An 18,251-nucleotide genomic window follows, 5' to 3' on the forward strand; every position below is an offset into this window, starting at 1 on the left:
GGCCTGGCCTGGGGCCACCGGCTCCGCGACGGCCGGGGAGGGGGCTGGATCCGGGCCCGTCCGGTCCCCGCAGGCATGGGGATGGGGCTCGCGGCGTCGCTGTGCCAAGGGCACGTCCAGTGCTTCACTAAGGGGGCTCTCGGGGAGCGTTGTAGCACCACGGGGAGGGGGGGCTGGCTCGAACCCCCTCCCTACAGCCTGGGGCACCCTGCCCCAGCTTTCCTCCCCCCCCCCACTGCAGGGAGCCGTTAGTATAAATAAGGGGGGGCTGTGCAGGCAGGAGGGGATGGCACTGCGGCGGCTCCGAGTCCTGAGTATGCCAGAGCAGGCCCTGGGTCACTGTCCCTGGCACGGGGGGCGGCGGAGGGAGCGGAGAGCCCCCCCCCTTCCAAGCCGTCCCTCCCCGCGCGCTGTCCGGGGCCGCGCTCAGCCCATGAAGCAGACGGGTCCCAGCTCGAAGCCAAATTTCTGATTGGTGTCTCCAAAGTCAACGACGGCCACATCCATCAGGGGCAGCCACTCGACGCGGGACGAGGTCACCTCCAGCACTGTCCGCTCCTGGCCACGACGTCCCTGCAGGAAGGCAGCAAACGTGGCGTACCGGGTTGGCCGGGGACACGGCGTGCGGGACGAGCGACGGGAAGGAGATTCGGGGTCCTCGCGGCTCGGGGACTCACCTGGCAGCCGTCGTGGAGGGCACGGATGGGGGCAGCTGGGTGGTTGTGCCCCAGCTCCTCCTCGTTGGCCCCGCGGAAGCGCAGGGCGCGGGCAAAGGTGCCGGCGTGGGCATCGTACCAGGCGGCGGCGTGCTGGCAGTTCAGCGTGAAGTTTTGGCGGGCACTGGCACTCAGGAGACGCAGGAAGGTGAGTTGGGTCACAGGCACGGCGTTCCCGTCCGTGTCCACGTAGGAGAACTGGAGGGGGGGGAAGACAGGACAGGGGCTGAGACACAGACACCCGCCTGCCCAGCGGCCGGGGTGATGCCACGCAGGGGGTCCACCTTTCCCCCCACCCTCAGGCCGGATAGCATGAGGAGCTCCCACCTTCTTGCCCCTTTTGAAGGTGCTGTACCACGTCCCCGGCTTCTCCCTGTTCCAGGCGGCCAGTCGGACCTGGGGGTGACAGAGACGGTGTCGGGGGTGAAGCCTCTCCAACCCCCGGCGCCCCAGAGCACAGGGAAAAGTGAGCCCCAAACTGCCCCCATCACGTCCCGGCTGGGAGGGCTGCTGGGGGAGGGGGTGTTTTTGGACACCCAGATCCTCTCTGCCCTCGCCCAAACTCACAGCCTCAAACTTCTTATCGGGGAAAAGACAGGTCTCGCCGCCGGCTGTGAAGTTACAGAAAACGCGGAAGGCGTCGCGGGAGCAGCCCTGGTTGGGGTCAATCCAGTATTCGCCTGGGAAGGACAGACAGACGGATAGATGGTCCAGTTCCTTGCTGGCTCTGACCAAGCCTTGGCCAGGGACACTCCGTGCGGGCACCGCCTGGCATGATGTAAAGTCCCCCCCTCCATCGGAGGGGGTTTTGGTGTTCCCTCTCCCTCAAACTGGCCCCCCAAAACCTCACCGTCCTGGAGGTGCGGGTGGCAAAGCTGCAGCTCTCTGCAGACCCGTGCGGGACTCTCGGGGGTGCCCAGGGGCCGTCTCAGCTGCTCCACCTCGGTGCGCAGGGAGCTGAGCGACGCGTACACCTCCTCCAGCCCCTCGTAATCCAGGGGGGCTCCCTGCTCCCCTGGAACCCCTTTGGTTGCCCGCCGGTGCCTCCTGCTCCGGCTCGAGGGCAGCGGCTCGAGCAGCTCAGCTGGGCGGCCCTGGGACAGAGAGGGATGAAGGGAGAAGGGATGAGAGCAGATGGGGGGGCCAGGTGGTAGGATGAGGGGGGGTCCGGGGACATCAGAGCCCTCCCAGGAGGGGACAGACATGAAGTGGTGCCTGTCCAGAGCATCACTTACTCACCGGCGGTCCCGGGGGACCGGGGGGGCCTGTGTCACCTCGGGGACCCAGAGCACCCTGAAAAAGAAGTGGACTCAGCACCGTAGCACTTGACTCCCTGCGACAGGCCCCGGGTTCTCCCTGGGGAGCACATTAGGAGCTGCCCCCCCACCCATCCCTCCCCAGCACTCACCGGCGAGCCTTTGGAGCCCTTCTGGCCCAAGGGTCCCTGCGGGGAAGAGAAGAGAGGAGAGGGGCACTGGCCAGGCACATGGTGATCCCATGGCAGCTGCCCCTGACCCCCTCCCTGAGGCTTGGGCTCCCCACTACCCATCTCACCCTCCTGGGGGATGAAGCCCCTAGGGGTCTGCGGGGGAGTTAAGGGCAGGCGGGAGACCCTTGGTGAACCCACATAGCACAGGCAGATACTCACTGAGAGCCCGGGGGGGCCGGGGGGCCCAGTGGGGCCGGTGGGTCCAGCCAAACCCTGTGGGTAGAGAGAGCATCAGCCCCTTGCCTCCCCCCACGTTCACCCAGCCCCTGAGCTCAGGGGAGACCCCAAATACTCACAGGGTCTCCTTTGGGTCCTGGGGGACCCTGAATGCCTGGAAGCCCCTGGTCTCCTTTCTCCCCCATCTCTCCTGGTGGTCCAATGAGCCCAATCAGTCCAGCGTGGCCCTGGGGGCAAAGGGCAGCGTCAGACAGCCACCTCCCCAGGACCAAGGGGGCTCGGGGATGAGTCCGGGTAAGGGACGGTAAGGGACCCCAGCTCCTGCATGACCGTCACCTCGTCTCACCTTATCTCCCTTGTGGCCGGGGTCTCCCTTGAGGCCAGGCAAACCCATGGGACCCTGCAAGAGGCCAAGAGGGTGTCACGCACCCTGGACCGTGCTCAGCTCAGATCACCCGTACCCAGGGCTCGCTCACCCTGACTTACCAGGGGGCCGGGTGGTCCCGCTTGTCCTGGAGCCCCCAGCAGACCTTGTTCACCCTGGAAGAGACTCGGTGTGGGCGAGAGGCCTGAGGCTGAGCCCCCCCAAAACACCCCTCCAAGCTGTGACCCCCACAAGCTGCACCCATCGTGCCCAAGGGGACGTCCCCCAGTTGCAGCTGGCCAGGGCTTTGGGGACACAGGCAGCCGCACATGGGCACGGAAAAATCCTCCCTGCAGCCCCCGACTCACGGCAGGGCCGGGGATCCCGCGCAGTCCTTCAGAGCCCGGCCGTCCCGGTGGCCCCTGTGCCCCCACGGGCCCCGTCTTCCCAGGTGGCCCCTCTGTGCCGGGTTGTCCCTGGAGACAGAAGGACAGACAGAGCTGAGGCCAGCACCCCTCAGGACCCAGCCTCACCTCTCCAGGGTGGGGGGTCTGGCCCTGTCCCAGGCTGGTGGAGGCTTCTGGAGGGGAGTGGGTTTGGGGAGCCCTGGGGTCTACCGGCCACTGCTCACCTTGGCACCCTTCTCGCCCTGACGGCCCTCACGCCCCATTGGTCCCGTGGGTCCCTGGACGAGGGGACAGAGACACCAGGAGCTGCACATTGGCCCTGGCCAGCCCCGCTCGCCGTCCCACTTCATCCCGCGCTGTCCCTCCCCATCTCACCCTCGCCATTCCCCTACTTACCCTCCGTCCAGGGGGACCTGGGGGACCCGGCTCCCCTGAAGCGCCCGGCGGACCCTGAAACGAACCCAGTGGGAGTTTGGGGTGAGGGGAGAGTTCCACAGCCAGGACTGGGGGAAGCGTGGAGGGCGAAGGGTGTGTAAGAGCCCTGGGAAGCAGCACAGCTCAGCTAGAGCCCCTGGAGCCCCCCAGCCTAGGGTGGTCCCGCTGGGAATGTGACCCCCCTTTTGCGGCTGTGATATCGCCAGCTGCCCCACTCACCGGCAGACCGGGGTCCCCGCTGTCACCTTTCTCTCCAGCAGCTCCATCCAGACCCTGCGACACAGGGGAGGGTGAGCACTCACCTAGCCAAGCCCCCCCAGCTCACCCCTGAGCTGTTGAGACACCGGGCAGCACCGACGAGGCGGAATGGGCAGAGAACCACAGTGTCCTGGCAGCTCCCAACTCAATCACCACCCCAGGCTGATGGCAGCGAGGCAGTGGGTGACACCGGAGAACCATGGGGGAACGTGGGGCCTGGCTCCAGCCCTGGGAAAGCCCCAGGAGTGGGGCTACTTCTGCTCTGCGGCCCCTCTAAGGGGTGAGCAGGGGCTACTCACCGGCACGCCGGGGTCTCCGGGGGGACCAGGATCACCAGGGAAGCCGATGGGACCCTGCAGAGAGAAGGGGACACGAGCGTGGGACTGAGAGGGAGCCCCAGATCTTCTGCGTGCTGGGAAAGCAGAGGCAGGGACAGGGATTAGTGCCTTGCAGGGCTACTAGGGAAGATGCGGGGGCTCGGGACAGCATGCCCCTGCCTCTCCGTGCTTGCTCCTTCCCCTTACCAGGTTGCCTTTGGCTCCATCCTCTCCTGGTGGGCCCTTCTTGCCAGGAGGTCCAGCTGCTCCCGACTGCCCTGCGTCTCCCTTCTCCCCCACATCTCCTTTCACACCCTGCAGAGGGACAGGGTGGGAGGGTCACATTAGAGCAGGGAAGGGGAAGTTTGGGCAGTAAAATGTTCACCAGGAGCTCTGCCTGTGCTTTCTGTGGCCAGCCAGAGCAGGATCTGGCCCCCGCTCTCCTTGTCTTGCCTCTAAAAGACACCCTGTTCCCCTCTGCAATACTCACGGGTGGTCCGGGCTCCCCTGCGGCTCCAGGATCTCCCGCTTCACCTGGCTCACCCTGGGTGAGAAAAGCAACGGGGCAGATGCTGCCGGGTGCTGGGCTGTGCAGGCAGCTCTGCCCAGCCCCAGCACCCAGACTGAGACCCACACCGTCCTCCGCCCTCCCAAATGTGGGCTTACCTTTTCTCCCACGGCACCCGGCTGTCCCACGCCACCCGGCATTCCCTGGGGACCCTAAAGGCAAGAGGATGGGGGGTACCCACGTTGGGGGCAGCCCCTGCCATCATTAGCCCCTGCCGAGCCCCCCTAGGGCTGTACTCACCTCGGCACCGCTGGGTCCCTGCGGCCCACGGGGTCCCGGTGCGCCAGGGGGGCCCTGTGGGGAGCACAGAGGGGGGGTCAGACTGCAAAGGGCAGCTGAATCGTGCAGCTCCCATGGGAGGGGGAGACGTGGGAAGCTGGAGACGAGGCAGAAGGAGGTGGAGGGGGAGCGGTGGGTGTGCAGAATGGGACGGCTGCGGGGTTTCCTTACCATGGGGCCAACGTCTCCGTTCTCACCCTTCTCGCCCGGTGGGCCTGGCATGCCCTGCGGGGATCACCAGTTAGCTCAGGGGGTCCAGAAGCCCCTTGGACAAGGCAGAGGGTGCCCTGGCCCAGGCAGGCTGCGCAGAACCCGCAGCCACATGTCCCTCGTCCCCTCCAGCCCAGCAGACCCAATCCCACCCCTCTCTGCTCCCTACCTGCAGGCCAGGGGGGCCGCTTAGGCCAAGGTGACCCCGCGATCCCTCATCTCCTTTCTGCCCAAACATCCCCTGCTGCCCGCGGCGCCCTGGCTCCCCATCCGCTCCCTGCAAAGGGAGAGGTTGGGGTCAGTGCTGCCTGCCCCACAGAAACCCCAATGTGTGGGGTGGGAGGGCAGGGAAGGGAGCCAAGAGGGAAAGGTGGGGTTCAGTTGAGGGAATAAATGGGGTGGGAAGGGTGCTTACCGCGGGGCCAGGGTGCCCGATGGGTCCCTGAATTCCTGTCGGTCCAGGGGGGCCCTGTGGGACAGGAGCACCCACATAGGGTTAGGGCAACCCCCAAACATCTCCCACCTCGCTGCTGCCATCTCCCCGCCTGCTCCCAGAGCTGCTCTGCCCCTCGGAGAACCATCCCCGGGCAGAGCAGCCCCTCAGCACTCACCGCCTCGCCCTTGTCGCCTTTGCTGCCCTTCTGTCCGGGAAGCCCCATCTCGCCCTGCCGCAAAGGGAAGATGGTGAGAGTCCGCGGCCGGTGAGAGATGGTGAGAAGGGAGTGCTGGCAGCCAGGGAAAGCTGCCATGGCTGGGGAGCCACAGCCAAGGAAATCCCAGCACCAGGGAAACCTGCCACCACCTGGGAAGCAGTGCCAAGGAAGCCTGCCAGGACCAACAGCCCGTTGCCGCCCAGGAAATCCCTGCTCCTGGGAAGCCATAGAGGAAACCTGCCCCATCCCAGAGGTTCCTCAGCCCTGGAACATCCCCCAGGCAAGGGGACTTGTCCCCAAAGCCCATCCCAGGCATCCCTGTGCTGTCAGTAGTGAAATGACGAGGAGCTATTGCTAGAGGTGCCAACTTGTGCCCCCCTGACTTACCTTGTCCCCATCTTCTCCGGCGGGGCCAGGGGGTCCACCTGGGCCCGGCAGCCCCACAGGACCCTGGATCCCATCATGCCCGGCTGGACCCATGGGACCTCGCTCACCCTGCGGGCAGGAAGGGGAAGGGCTGAGAGCAGGGCTGGCTGGCACCCATGGGAGACACAGCTTGTCCCAGCGCTGTCCCATACCTCCTGCCTCACCCCACACACCCTCTCGCACCTACCGGGGAGCCCTTCTCGCCAATGGGACCGGGGGGACCCTGTGCACCCCCCCGGCCCGGCAGTCCAATGCCTCCAGCAGCCCCCGTGGGGCCTCGCTCTCCGGGGGAACCCTGGGGAGAAGAGAGAGGTGGGGTGGAGGGAAGAAGGCCCCGGCAGTCTTCCTCCTCTCCAAAGAAACATTTATCAACTAGAATTTTAAGCAGGGTGGCAAAATTGCTTCCCAAGGAGTATATATATTCCAAGGGAAACCCCAAAACTCCAGATAACCCCTCAAATGTCATGATGCTTTGTACTCACTGTGGGTCCAGGGGGACCAGGGGGACCTTCCCCACCCTTCAAGCCAGGTGGACCCTGTAGAAGGGCAGGGAAGATGGTTAGAAGGGACCCTACTCCTTCTCCAGAGGGCCATAAAAGGCTGTGTCCAAGCCTGGGACAGCACTCACCGTCTCTCCAGGTGCCCCCCGTGTGCCGGGAAAGCCGTGGATGCCTGGGGGGCCGCTCTTACCAGGGATGCCAGCAGGCCCAGGGTCCCCCTGCAAGGTGGAGAGGAGTAGCAGAGAGCTTTGCTCTGTCCCCACCAAGTCGGGGGGAGCCCTCGTTCCCCGCACAGCTCAGAGGGGACCCAGCCCCGCTTGGCTCAGGCTTGTGGTGGTCCGGGTGAGAGGTTGGACCCCCAGCACGGCTCCTACCTTGGCTCCTTCTCGGCCAGCAGCTCCAGGCAGGCCCTGTTCTCCAGGGGGGCCAGGGGGGCCTGGGTGCCCCCTCTCTCCCACGGGCCCCGTCTCACCTGATTTACCCTGCAGGGAGAGAACAGGGTGAGCATCTGGGGGTCCCTCCACCAGGCTCACTTCAACACAAACACCTCCTGCCTCCATCCCCAGTGCTCACCTGGGGTCCCACCACCCCTGTGGGGCCAGGGGGGCCAGTTTTGCCATGAAACCCCTGCAGAGGAGAGAGGGGTTAATGCTGGGTATTGCCAGGAGTCCCCTCCCCGAGGCAAGGGAGGCAGAGGACCTACCGGCTCACCACGCTGTCCCGGGTGTCCTGGCAAGCCGTCCTTCCCAGCGGGACCCTGAGCAGGAGCAGAGGTAACGGGGTGGGGGATACAGGCTACGTAGCTGGGCTCCCCTCTCCGCTGCCTGCACCCGACAGGGCGCAGCGGGAGGACAAGGACGTGCCAGCCTGATTCTGTCCCCCGCACAGTCTCAAGCACAGGCAGGACCAGGGCAGGACCATGTGCAGCCATCACCACTTACAGGGGGACCTTTCGTGCCTGGGAAGCCGTTGGGTCCTTGTGGACCTTGGGGACCCTGTGAGAGGGAGAGAAAACCCACAGTCAGTGGCAGAGGGACTTTTCCCATGGCCCTGCAGCACCCAGATCCTCTCCCCACGCCCGGCATCCTATTTTCCCCGGTGCTTGGTCCCTTCCCGGGGTGCTTTTGCAGGAGGACACCCCCCTGCAGTGCATCGACCACCCCTCACTTACCTTCTCTCCCACTGCGCCAGGGGCCCCATCATGGCCAGGATCTCCCTGGGGAGACAGAAACAGGCTGAGGGCAGCAGCAAAGACCCCCACCCTTCCCACCACCCCACATCAGACCCCCTGCCAGCACCCACGGCCGAGGGGCCCTGAGCACGGCGGAGAGATGGGGACGTGGGGGATAGCGGGGACCCCGTGGCCAGGCTCCCACCTACCTTCGGGCCCGGTTTCCCTGTGGGACCAGGCAGACCTCGCTCCCCTGGGAGGCCCTGCACAGGTGGGAGGCAAAGAGGGGGTGAGGTGTGGGGCAGGGAGCAGGGCTTGGAGTGGGGGTACAGGGTAGGGAGAGGGGCTGGGAGTGGGGTGGGAAGCTGGGGGACCAGGTTGGGAGTGGGGCAGGGATGCGGGAGGAACATGGCTGGCCCCAGGGTGGTTCCCATGGGATACAGGCAAAAGTTTGGAATCTGGTCACCACAGGTTACAGTGGTCCCCATGGTCTGGTTGTCATGGGAAACAACCAGCTCCAGCCTGATACTGGCAGGCTGCGGAGCATGTTGCTGTGGGATACAACAGACCCCCAAGCTCGGTCGCTGTGGGTTACAGCCAGCCCTAGGATTGTTGCCATGGGATACAATCCACCCAGGAATGGTTGTGGTGGGATGCAGCTGGACCCTGGGATGGTCACGGTGGGATACAGCCAGCCCTCCGGTAGTCACCAGCCAAAGCACACGGGGTGATTCCTCTCACCCCGAGCTTGAGGCTGGGGCTGCGGTTACTCACCGGGGGCCCTCGCTGTCCCGTCTGCCCAGCCTGGCCAGCCTTGCCCTGCGGGGAAAGAAGAGGAGGTGGGGAGAGCAGAGCACAGGGCAGACCCCCACATGTCCCCCGAGGGGACAGAGCGTGCCCAAGCGCATTTGCGAGAGGACACATAACACGGGAATGGAGAGGGCCATGCGGCTGGGTCCCTTCCTCGGCTTTCAGCTCAGCCCAGCCCCACTCTGGCTCGCAGAGGGGGTGGCAGAGCAGGATGTGGGGGACAGAGAACGGCCTGGAGGGATGGGACAGCATGATACAGAGGGACAGGGCTGACTCACCCTCTTGCCTTTCTCTCCTGCCAGCCCCATGGGACCCTGGAAGCCAGTGGAGCCCTAAGGAGAGAGGACAAGTGATAACCCAGGGCCGATGAGGCACCTGGGGTCCCAGGGACACCCCAAAGTCTCCCCCGTGCTCACCTTGGGGCCCTGGCGCCCAGGATAGCCCGGGAGACCCGGCACTCCCAGCTTGCCCTGCAAGGGAGAGAGCAGAGCTGAGCCACAGGCTACAAAGGATGCGGGGACGGGGACACAGGGACACAGGGCTCCCCTCACCTTCTCACCAGCAGGGCCAGGAGCACCTGGTTCCCCCATGGGACCCGTCTGCCCCTTCAGCCCCTCGGGGCCGTCCTCACCGCGGGGGCCCAGCGGACCCTGGTCACCCTGGAATGGTAATGCAGAGGTGCGGGGAGCACGCTGCCCGGGGGGACAGGGCTGCTCCCTCAGGTCCCAGCTGTCCCCACAGACAGAGCTGTGTGTGTGTCCCCTGGTTCCATACCACCACCCCGAATCCTGCAGCCAGCCAGCAAAAACTCATGGGGTTTCACAGCACCCGCAGCCACCCCACACAGCCCTGATGAGGAGACCCCCACATCAGGACCCCACTTACCCTGTCGCCCTTGGGGCCCATGTCCCCCTTAAAGCCGGGGAATCCATCTTCTCCCTGAACAAGAGGCACATTTTGGGGGGCTGAGACTGCATTAGCTCTGGTACAAGCCCCAGATGGGGTCACAGTGTGGGGCTGAGCCCCAAATCCCAAAATGGAGGGGCTGGCCCCAGCTGCAGCCCAGGCATCCCCCCACCCGCAGCTATCTCAGGGCAAGGACGAGTGCCCCCCAACACCAGGGACCCACAGATACCACAGGACAAGGACCCCTGTCCCCTGCTGTCCCCTCTCCCTGACACCTCTTACCTTCTCCCCTTTGCTGCCCTTCAGGCCCCGCAAGCCAAAAGCTCCCTGCAGAGACACAGAGGGGTTGGAGGGGAGACCCCAGCCCAGGGGACACCGCCTGACCCCCCACATCGTGCCTTGGCAGAGCCTGGTGGAGGGGGAGGCTGTGCTTACCTTCACCCCACGGGGTCCTGGATAACCGACGGGACCAGGGGCACCCACAGGGCCCTGGGGACAGAGAGTCAGCAAAAACAGGACCCTCCCCTTGGAAAGAGGACCCGATCCCCTCCCCCAGGGCACGAGGTGGGGATCAGTCCCTTACCTGAAGGCCCTTCTCTCCGGCTGGCCCTTCTCGGCCAGGGTGACCCTGCAGGGATGCGCAAGATGTGAGTCCCAAGCCGGGACGGTGATGCTGCCCTGCGGTCCCCGTTCTGCCGGGGACCGGAGTGACTGCACAGCCCCTCGCCGGTACTCACCGGGGGCCCGTCGGCCCCAGCCACACCCTGTATTCCCGGCTTCCCTGGCAGGCCCTGGGCAAGAGGAGGACGTGTGGGGATGCAGAGGGACTGGGGTCATCCCTGCAGCTCCCCACCACCCGCTCAGAGCTGGGGCAGCTCTGGACTCCCCCCCATCCATGCTGGATCCTGACTCACCTTCTCCCCTGGCAGCCCAACGGGGCCCTGGGGGCCAGGCAGACCCTGCCAGAGAACAGACCGGGGTGCTGAGAAGGGACTGAGGGAGCACCTGAGCCCCCAGCCCCGTGGGGACACCCCACTGGCCCCCTATCACCTTCACGTACCTGCGGACCGGGGTTCCCTTGCTGTCCCGGGGGTCCCGGCTCCCCATGGATTCCCTTGGGGGGGCAGAGAAAGTCCATTAGTGCAGCAAAAAGCCCCCTCAGACCCCAGGATGTGCCACTCTGACCCTCACTGTACCCCCGTGGACCCTCCCAGCCCACGCACCCCACGAGGGCACGTGGGAGCTCTCGCCCCAGCCCTGCCTCCCCCTCCCTGGAGCATCCCAGTCTCTCGCTGGCTAATTCGGGCTAGATGCTCCTGGGGGGGCCCACTGACACCCACCACATTGCCTTTGGGCCCCGGCGCTCCATCGATGCCGCTGGCACCCTGCAGAGGAAGGAGGGAGGATCAGGGTGATGCTGCGCCCCAAGGTGACGCCGCACCAAGGACGATGCCGTGCCCAGGCTGATGGGTGACAGAGAAAAATCCCTTTGGTCCAAGGTGAGGACAGATGGACAGACAGACAGGCAGAAGCGGTGTCTCATACCGGTGGTCCGGGGGGCCCAGGGGAGCCACGTGAACCGATCAGGCCTCGCATACCCTAGGGCCAAGGACAGAGGGGTCAGTGAGGGCTCAGATGGCTGCACTGACCCCAGCACCCCATATTCCTTAGGGTGGGGGAATCCAGTGCCCAAATCTCTCCAAAAAGGTGCAGGGAGAAAGCTGGGGACCAAGCTTGCCCCCCACCAGTCCTGGGGCTGGGGGAGAAGCCAGGGCAGGCACCCAGTGCCAGCAGCAGGTACTTACAGGTTCCCCAGGCTGCCCCCGAGGTCCCGGGAGGCCGTCCGAGCCCTAGAGAGAACAGAGTGGAGCTGAGCACATCCACCAACACCAGCAGGGCCTGACCCTTCCCCATCCCTCTCCACGCTCCTCACCTTGGTGCCTTTCTCCCCAGGGGGGCCCGCTGGTCCTGGTTTCCCCACATCACCCTGCAGAAGAAAGAGGGTGAGGCGGCATGGGGACGGTGGTGGCAGGAGGGGACACGGTGCGGTCCCACTTACCCTGTGGCCCTTCTCGCCTGGCAGCCCCGGCAGCCCATCGAAGCCCCTGTCACCCTGTGGGGTAGGACAGGCATCAGGCTGAGCCCACATCACCCCCTGCCACACAAGGACCTGGGTGTCCTGGCCCCCCACCCTGCTGCCAGCACCGATACCACCCCACGCACGAGACCTTGGGTCCGGTTTCCCCCGGGAGACCCCTGGCACCATCCGCTCCAGCACGACCCTGCAAGACAAGTCGAGGGAGTGGGAAGGGGCCCGAAGCTCAGAGCCCCTCGGGACGGGGATGGGAAAGGGGCACCCTGGCACATGACAGTGGACCAGGATATTTGGGGGAGGCAAAACCTGAATCTCCAGTGCTTACCCGTCTGCCCAGCTTCCCTGGCGGCCCCGGTGGTCCCTGCATTCCCCGAGGACCCTGATGGAGAAGAGGGGAAGGCATCAGGGCTGGGCTTGCCTGCAGCCTGCCAGACCTCTGCCTGGGGCATAAGCCTGCACACCCTCTCCTCGCACAGCCCAGCCAAGTGAGACTCACCCGTGGCCCCATGTCCCCCGCATCTCCTTTCAGTCCTGGGTGTCCAGGTAGACCCTACAAAAACAGGAGAGCATGGAGACCCCACCATGAAGGTTTGCTCGAAGTGGAGATTGGCCCAACAAGGTGCATCTTCGTGGGGTGGGCACCCTGCAGAGGCTGCCACACCAGCCATACTCACCAGCGGTCCTGGGCGGCCGGTCAGCCCCATGGGACCTGGGGGACCCTTCATGGCAAGCTGGGGAGAGAAGGGAGGAGAGGGGTGAGGGGGAGTGGGGAGGCTGGGCAGGGGAGACTGGTTGTGAGGGGTCCATACCTTTGCCTGCTGCAGGATCGCTTGGGCTTGGGCTTCTTGGAAAGAGACAGTGGGACCCTTGAGGGAGTCTCCACCGAACTGGAACTGGGAGGAAGGAGCAGGGTGAGGGACAAGGGGAGCCACCAGACCCCAGCCCTGGGGACAGCCAGCTCCGTGTCACCTAGAGAGCTGTCGCCTGCCAGACTCCACAGGGAGCAGGCGGCAGGGTCCCCGAGGATCCCGTCCTGCCCCAGCACTTACTGGCAACATGATCATGGTCCCCGCTGGGCCGCGGATTCCATCAGCTCCTGGCAGCCCCGGCCGTCCTGCGGGACCCTAGCAGAGGGGAAGCAGGGGATAAGCCGTCATCACACCGGTAGAAGCCAGGCTGTCAGGTCAGGGCTTGCAGCTCCATCGCCCCACGTGCACGCCGGCATGTACCAGCAGGACTGCCGGGACGCCTGCGGCCCCAGCCCTGCCACAGGGCAGCTCTGGCCCCATCGCAGCCCTCCCCGTCTGCTCTGTACCTGATCTCCAGGGTCCCCGGGCAGCCCTGGGAGCCCCGGTGGTCCCAGGGGACCTGTTTCCCCCTGTGGAGAACACAGAAGCATGTTAATGCTTTGGCACCTCCAATCCCTTCCCACCGCAGCCCCTCGCTCCTCACCGCAGGGCCTGGGGGTCCCGGCGGCCCCTCGAATCGCCAGCCCTAAAGGAGAAGAGAGCAAGCCACGTCCTGCGAACCGTCTCAGATGGGTAGCCCTGGGGTGCCACAGAGGGCTGGGGTCACACGTCCCCAGGGGGGCTGTGCCCCACTCACCGGTTCCACGATGGCTGGCTCGCCCTTCTCCCCCTTCAAGTTAGGCTCCTGCAAAACATCAGGGTGAGGAGAATCAGCCGAGAGCTGGGCTGGAGTGAAGGGCTCCGAACCACCTACATGGCTGCTGGACCCCGTACTGTGGCCCCAGCTCAGCCAGCGGTAGGTGGGGGGGGGTCCCAGTTCTTGTCCCCAGCATTACCTGGGGAGCCTGGATCACCGTCTCCTCCCGCTCAGCAGGGCCGAACCGCTCCCGGCTCGCAGGGTCCCCATCATAGTAGTCCTCATAGCCCGGCAGCTCCGTGCTACCAGCCCCAGCGACTCCATCATCTTCAAGTTCAAGCATAAGCTCCTCGCCAGTGTCCTAAGAGATGGGGAGACGCTGGGGTTGTGAAGGAGAGGACCCTCCTGCCTGCCCCAGCCCCCAGCCCTGGTGCTACCTCGAAGGGGTCGGTGCCGTTCAGGGTGACGCTCACGGTGGTGGCAAGGCTGGAGGGGACCGGCGGCAGGAAGCTCTCCTCCATGGACGGCGTCGGTGTGGGCGCGCTGGCCTTGGGCGATGCGGAAAGGGCGCAGGGTGAGGAAGGGAGTGCTGCAGCAGAGGGAGGTGCTGGCCCATGACCCTTGTGGGGTCCTGCAGGCCGGCAGGGCCAGGGGATGCCCTGCTTTTGGCGGGGGGCCACGGTTGGACTCACGATGTCCCCACCCCACCACAGCCCCTGCCTGGCTTTGGGACACAGGAGCCGTTCCCCTTTTGGGGCAGAGGGGAAGGCAAGCCAGTGCTCGGCAGCTGCTGCTCCCAGGCGTGGGGGCGGCCATTCCCTCACACACAAGGGCTGCATGGTCCGTGGCTCCAAGCAGCACCTGGAGCACAGCCACCCCTCGCCGGGTCTCTCCGGCCGGGCTCAGCCAAGGCTGACTCATCGGCAGGAGGGGCCACCGTCCCCGGGCCGCCCTTGGCCGGCACCGCCGTCCCCAGCTGCAGCCGTGACCCATTTCCAGAGCCAAAGGGGCCGAAGGCAGAGGTGCGGGGGGCTGCCTCCTGCCCTGCCCCGGCGTCTCTGCCCAGGGGATCCCCACCGGCTCCCAGGACACGCTCCGTAAGGCCAGGAGCTGTGGGGATGGCTCAGCCCCAAGTGCCAGCAGGATCGGCAACCTTGTGGGGATGCGCCGGCTGCCCAGGCTCCCTCGAATCCCGAGGGGAAGCCATTCTGGCCAGAGCCCTGCAGTCACATCCAACAGACCCAAAGGTCCGGCTCCATGGAGGCCAGAGAGGCTGGAGCCGGCCTGCTTTGCCCTGGACTGTGCAAAGATGAGGCTGAGAGTTGCTTTGGATGCAACAGGCCGCATGTGGCACAGCATGAGCTTTGTGTATGGGCACTGCCAGCTCCGGGATGCATCTGGGTCTGCCTCGGGCCATGCACACCTGGAGCCGCTCTGCATTTAAGCCGGATTTGGGTCCCGGCTGTCCCACCTCAGCATGAGGTGCCAAGCTGCGGCACGGCGCTGGCTGACAGGCACTGGGGAGCTGCGGAGCGGGCACGCCACAGCCAAGCACAAGCAGCAGGTTAGCAGAGCTGGGTTAACCAAGGTGGGTTAAGCAGCCGCAGAGGCGGGTTAGTCACGCTCTCTACCTGGCTGGCCGTGACGGAGGGCACAGAGGTCTCATGCTGCTCCAGCAGCTCCTTGTTCCTCCTCTTCTTGCCCTTGCCCTTCCGCTTGCCTTTCCCCTTTCCCTTCTTGCCCTTCCTACGTGGGGCAGCGGTGGGCTCCGGGCTGCTCTGCAAGGGGCAGCGCAGACGCCGGCAAGGAGAGAAACGTGGGCGTCAGGGGCCCTGGCAGCTCCCCCCACGGTGACACCAAGCCTGGCAGTATCCCTGTGGGCTGCCTGGCAGGGTGGGGGCTCCCAAGGGTCCCCCCAGCCTTTCCCCTTCCCAGCTTGAGTGCTTACCTCCTCCGGGAAGGGGGCTAGGAGGGGGTAGAGCAGGGGCTGGTCGCAGCCTGGCATGTAGAGATGGCAGTAGGAGTGGGCAGCCTCGGGGTCAGCCACAATCAGCAGCTGCTGGACATCACCCTGTGGCAGAGAAGAAGGGGGGAGCACGAGGGAGTGGGTTTTCTGCCCCCCCCCCCCCATATCTGCACCCCGAGCCAATCAGGTGTCCACGCACACCCCAGACATGCGTGCAAGAGCCGGTGCTCGTGGCCAGCCCTGTCCCTGCAGTAGCCGGCCGGTCCGTGGGTGGCTTGGGGCAGCCAGTGTGGACACCCCCTCGGCCGGGTGGAGGGTGCAGGGGGTGGCGAGTGAACAAAGGGACCCTTGTCTGCCTGCTGGGGACAAAATGGGGGGGGCAGCCCCACTCGCCTCGCTGCCTCAATGCTGCCTCTTTGCTCGTGGCCCCTGACATTTGCAGTGGGCAGGAATGTAGGGAGAGGAACCAGGGCACCCCACAGGGACAGAAAGCAGCCCCCAGTGCAACTGGGGCCTCTACCGACCACGGCAACCGGGTCCCCCCGCCTTCCCCGGACCCCTCACCACCAGGGCAAGGATGCTGTGGGACAGCCAGGGCCTCTGGCACATGGATTTGGGGAGGGACCCACCTCGAACACCTCCTCATCCAGGAGGCGGGCCCCAAAAATCGTCACCCCCTCAGTGCTAACGAGGGGCTGAGGTCCCCGCTCCAGCGGCAGCGTGGCGAGGAGGGGACAATCCACCAGCAAGGAGACGTTGGTGCCCTTCACGGCCAATGCCACGCGGTGCCACCTGCGGAGACGGGACTCGGTCGCAGTGAGAGGGGCCGGAGAGACCCCCTGTCCCCCCCTCCGGCACTCACCTGCCATCGGCCAGGTTGACCCTGCGGAAGACGGGGTACTGCTCGGGGGCCGGCCGGCCCTCCTGGTCCTCATAGAGGAAGACGGGCGAGAGTCCAATCTCCATGCCCAGCTGCTGCACGCCTCGCTCATCGTAGATGGAGAGCAGGAAGGCTTGTCCTCCACGCCGAGCACGCACTGTGGCCAGGATGGAGAAGTCCTCAGGGAAGGAGCCACCTGCAGCAGGGAGGAAAAGGAGCAACCATCAAGCTAAGCCCCCCCGATGCACCCCGAGAGGTGGCTCTGCACCCTGAAAGGGGATGCTCGCCCTTGGAGCGGCTCGGTTTGCACCCCACAATGGGCTCGGCGGCCCTGCGGCCACCCGGTGCCGTACCAGGGAAGAGCTGCCTGGTGGGTGCGCTGAGCTGGGTGCGGTTGTCCACGCGGAAAGCGAAATCAGGGTCTTCGGTCCCTGGGCGCTGCGGGCAGATCCCAGCAGTGACGGAGACGCCATCCCGGCCGTCCTGCATGCCCAGCATTTGCAGCACGTCCACGGGCACCGCTGCAGGGCAAGAGGGGACCCTTCAGGGGGTGGGGACCCACCGGAGACACCCCAGCCGTTGTCTGTGCTTCCAGCCGGGGACCGCGGCTGCATCCCCATCCCCCTGCCTGCCTCCTGCCAAGCCGGGCCGGCCCGGTGCCAGGCAGCTGTGTGGGCCCAAGGTCCGGTCCCGCAGCCGCCAGATTCCTTCGCCGCATTCCTCCGCCCCCGGCCCTGCTCTGCACCCCACGGCACGGCTGCACCCCATGGGGCGGGAGGGCTCCGTCACCCATGGGAGATCCCTGTCACCCCCTAAGCACAGCCTGGCTGCACCCAACTGGGGGCCTGGGGAGACGGTTGGGGGTGCTGCCCTCTCTCCGCAGGGAGCCGGACCCCAATCGTCGCCTGCGCCTGGGCGCTTGGAGGGTTAATCCGGCACAGCCAGGTGTGTATGGGGGGGTGCGGGCTGGGGGCTATGACTGCAGCCACATCAGAGAGCACCAGGGCCCCCCCCAGCCCGGGGCTGCACCCACCCTCCCTGCCAGAAAGGCCTGTCCGGGCAGGCCAGGCAGGGGGATCCAGGGGGGCAGCAATTCCTCCCGAGGCTCCCCAAACTGCCCCCAGCCCCCCCCCCCCCCCCCCCCCCCCAGCCTGGCTGGGGCACCCCAAGCATAAGCGGGGACATGGTAGGACAGGACCAGGCTGGGAACTGGCTGACCCCGCTCTGGTCAAGCCATCTCTCAGGCCCTTCTGACCCCGGCACATGGGTCCGGCTTCCTGCCGGCGCTCCCCGGGGAGAGCCATCACCCGGCCATGGCGTGCCGGGGTGGATAGGGACCCCCCCCACGATCTGGGAACCCCCAGTACAGGGTTGGTGGGTGGCCCTGGAGTGGCTGTACCGGCCAAGCCCCTCCAGACTCCAGACCCGGGCGTGTGCGGCATGGGTGACTCAGGGAGCTGGGAGGGGGGGACAGGGGTGCCGGTGGCTCGGCATCGCTCCTGGTAAAGCCAAGGGGTAGGGTAGGGTGCGGCAAAGCTGGTGGGAGTGGGACGAGGGGCCCCCCCCCAGCCCCCCATGGCCTCCGGGAGCCCGTGCCAGTGCTTATCCCCATTATTTACGCTTCAGGTGGTTCCCCAGACTCCCCCCCTCCGTTGCCCCCCCAGGCCAGCCAGGGGACCCAGGCACCCGGGGCTCCCCACCCCGCCTGCTCCCCCGTCCCAGGGGCAGCAACCCCACCAAGCGACCCGGGGGATTACACCCCTGCCCCGGGGGGTGCACCCCCTCCCTACAGGGAGCACCCCCACCGAGGGACCCGGGGGGAGCACCCCTGCCCCTGGGAGAGCACCCCCACCCACAGCCCCGTGGGGTGCACCCCTACCAGGGGACCCACAGGGAGCACCCTCGCCCTGGGGGGGAGCACCCCTGTCCCACGGGGAGCACCCCCACCAAGGGACCCGGGGGGAGCACCCCTGCCCCTGGGAGAGCACCCCCACCCACAGCCCCGTGGGGGGCACCCCT

At 66.3% G+C, this 18,251-nt stretch overlaps 1 protein-coding gene across 1 annotated transcript in view; it reads right to left on the minus strand.

The window, feature by feature from the left end:
* Nucleotides 1-412: 412 nt before the first annotated feature.
* COL5A3 (collagen, type V, alpha 3) overlaps nt 413-18,251 on the minus strand; it is a 20,302-nt gene continuing 2,463 nt past the window's right edge. The window contains exons 2-67 of the mRNA XM_010568856.1: nt 16,586-16,753; nt 16,215-16,428; nt 15,982-16,144; nt 15,335-15,457; nt 15,018-15,164; nt 13,824-13,934; nt 13,586-13,747; nt 13,387-13,434; nt 13,234-13,275; nt 13,097-13,159; nt 12,831-12,905; nt 12,591-12,674; nt 12,456-12,512; nt 12,278-12,331; nt 12,107-12,160; nt 11,915-11,968; nt 11,746-11,799; nt 11,620-11,673; nt 11,492-11,536; nt 11,232-11,285; nt 11,027-11,071; nt 10,747-10,800; nt 10,601-10,645; nt 10,424-10,477; nt 10,270-10,314; nt 10,122-10,175; nt 9,969-10,013; nt 9,666-9,719; nt 9,332-9,439; nt 9,197-9,250; nt 9,059-9,112; nt 8,745-8,789; nt 8,180-8,233; nt 7,971-8,015; nt 7,741-7,794; nt 7,503-7,556; nt 7,373-7,426; nt 7,174-7,281; nt 6,928-7,017; nt 6,782-6,835; nt 6,487-6,594; nt 6,261-6,368; nt 5,832-5,885; nt 5,636-5,689; nt 5,390-5,497; nt 5,182-5,235; nt 4,972-5,025; nt 4,830-4,883; nt 4,654-4,707; nt 4,371-4,478; nt 4,146-4,199; nt 3,808-3,861; nt 3,550-3,603; nt 3,378-3,431; nt 3,115-3,222; nt 2,869-2,922; nt 2,729-2,782; nt 2,502-2,609; nt 2,365-2,418; nt 2,125-2,160; nt 1,956-2,009; nt 1,567-1,810; nt 1,284-1,396; nt 1,044-1,112; nt 678-914; nt 413-573 (exon numbers count right to left, since the gene is read on the minus strand). Of these exons, the coding sequence (XP_010567158.1) occupies nt 427-573; nt 678-914; nt 1,044-1,112; nt 1,284-1,396; nt 1,567-1,810; nt 1,956-2,009; nt 2,125-2,160; nt 2,365-2,418; nt 2,502-2,609; nt 2,729-2,782; nt 2,869-2,922; nt 3,115-3,222; nt 3,378-3,431; nt 3,550-3,603; nt 3,808-3,861; nt 4,146-4,199; nt 4,371-4,478; nt 4,654-4,707; nt 4,830-4,883; nt 4,972-5,025; nt 5,182-5,235; nt 5,390-5,497; nt 5,636-5,689; nt 5,832-5,885; nt 6,261-6,368; nt 6,487-6,594; nt 6,782-6,835; nt 6,928-7,017; nt 7,174-7,281; nt 7,373-7,426; nt 7,503-7,556; nt 7,741-7,794; nt 7,971-8,015; nt 8,180-8,233; nt 8,745-8,789; nt 9,059-9,112; nt 9,197-9,250; nt 9,332-9,439; nt 9,666-9,719; nt 9,969-10,013; nt 10,122-10,175; nt 10,270-10,314; nt 10,424-10,477; nt 10,601-10,645; nt 10,747-10,800; nt 11,027-11,071; nt 11,232-11,285; nt 11,492-11,536; nt 11,620-11,673; nt 11,746-11,799; nt 11,915-11,968; nt 12,107-12,160; nt 12,278-12,331; nt 12,456-12,512; nt 12,591-12,674; nt 12,831-12,905; nt 13,097-13,159; nt 13,234-13,275; nt 13,387-13,434; nt 13,586-13,747; nt 13,824-13,934; nt 15,018-15,164; nt 15,335-15,457; nt 15,982-16,144; nt 16,215-16,428; nt 16,586-16,730 (5,223 nt within the window). The 5' untranslated portion in view covers nt 16,731-16,753 and the 3' untranslated portion in view covers nt 413-426. The remainder of the gene's footprint in view (nt 574-677; nt 915-1,043; nt 1,113-1,283; nt 1,397-1,566; nt 1,811-1,955; nt 2,010-2,124; nt 2,161-2,364; nt 2,419-2,501; nt 2,610-2,728; nt 2,783-2,868; nt 2,923-3,114; nt 3,223-3,377; nt 3,432-3,549; nt 3,604-3,807; nt 3,862-4,145; nt 4,200-4,370; nt 4,479-4,653; nt 4,708-4,829; nt 4,884-4,971; nt 5,026-5,181; nt 5,236-5,389; nt 5,498-5,635; nt 5,690-5,831; nt 5,886-6,260; nt 6,369-6,486; nt 6,595-6,781; nt 6,836-6,927; nt 7,018-7,173; nt 7,282-7,372; nt 7,427-7,502; nt 7,557-7,740; nt 7,795-7,970; nt 8,016-8,179; nt 8,234-8,744; nt 8,790-9,058; nt 9,113-9,196; nt 9,251-9,331; nt 9,440-9,665; nt 9,720-9,968; nt 10,014-10,121; nt 10,176-10,269; nt 10,315-10,423; nt 10,478-10,600; nt 10,646-10,746; nt 10,801-11,026; nt 11,072-11,231; nt 11,286-11,491; nt 11,537-11,619; nt 11,674-11,745; nt 11,800-11,914; nt 11,969-12,106; nt 12,161-12,277; nt 12,332-12,455; nt 12,513-12,590; nt 12,675-12,830; nt 12,906-13,096; nt 13,160-13,233; nt 13,276-13,386; nt 13,435-13,585; nt 13,748-13,823; nt 13,935-15,017; nt 15,165-15,334; nt 15,458-15,981; nt 16,145-16,214; nt 16,429-16,585; nt 16,754-18,251) is intronic.

This window comes from Haliaeetus leucocephalus, unplaced genomic scaffold, assembly GCF_000737465.1.
Source record: "Haliaeetus leucocephalus isolate CR32 unplaced genomic scaffold, Haliaeetus_leucocephalus-4.0 Scaffold260, whole genome shotgun sequence".
Classification (NCBI taxonomy): domain Eukaryota; kingdom Metazoa; phylum Chordata; class Aves; order Accipitriformes; family Accipitridae; genus Haliaeetus; species Haliaeetus leucocephalus.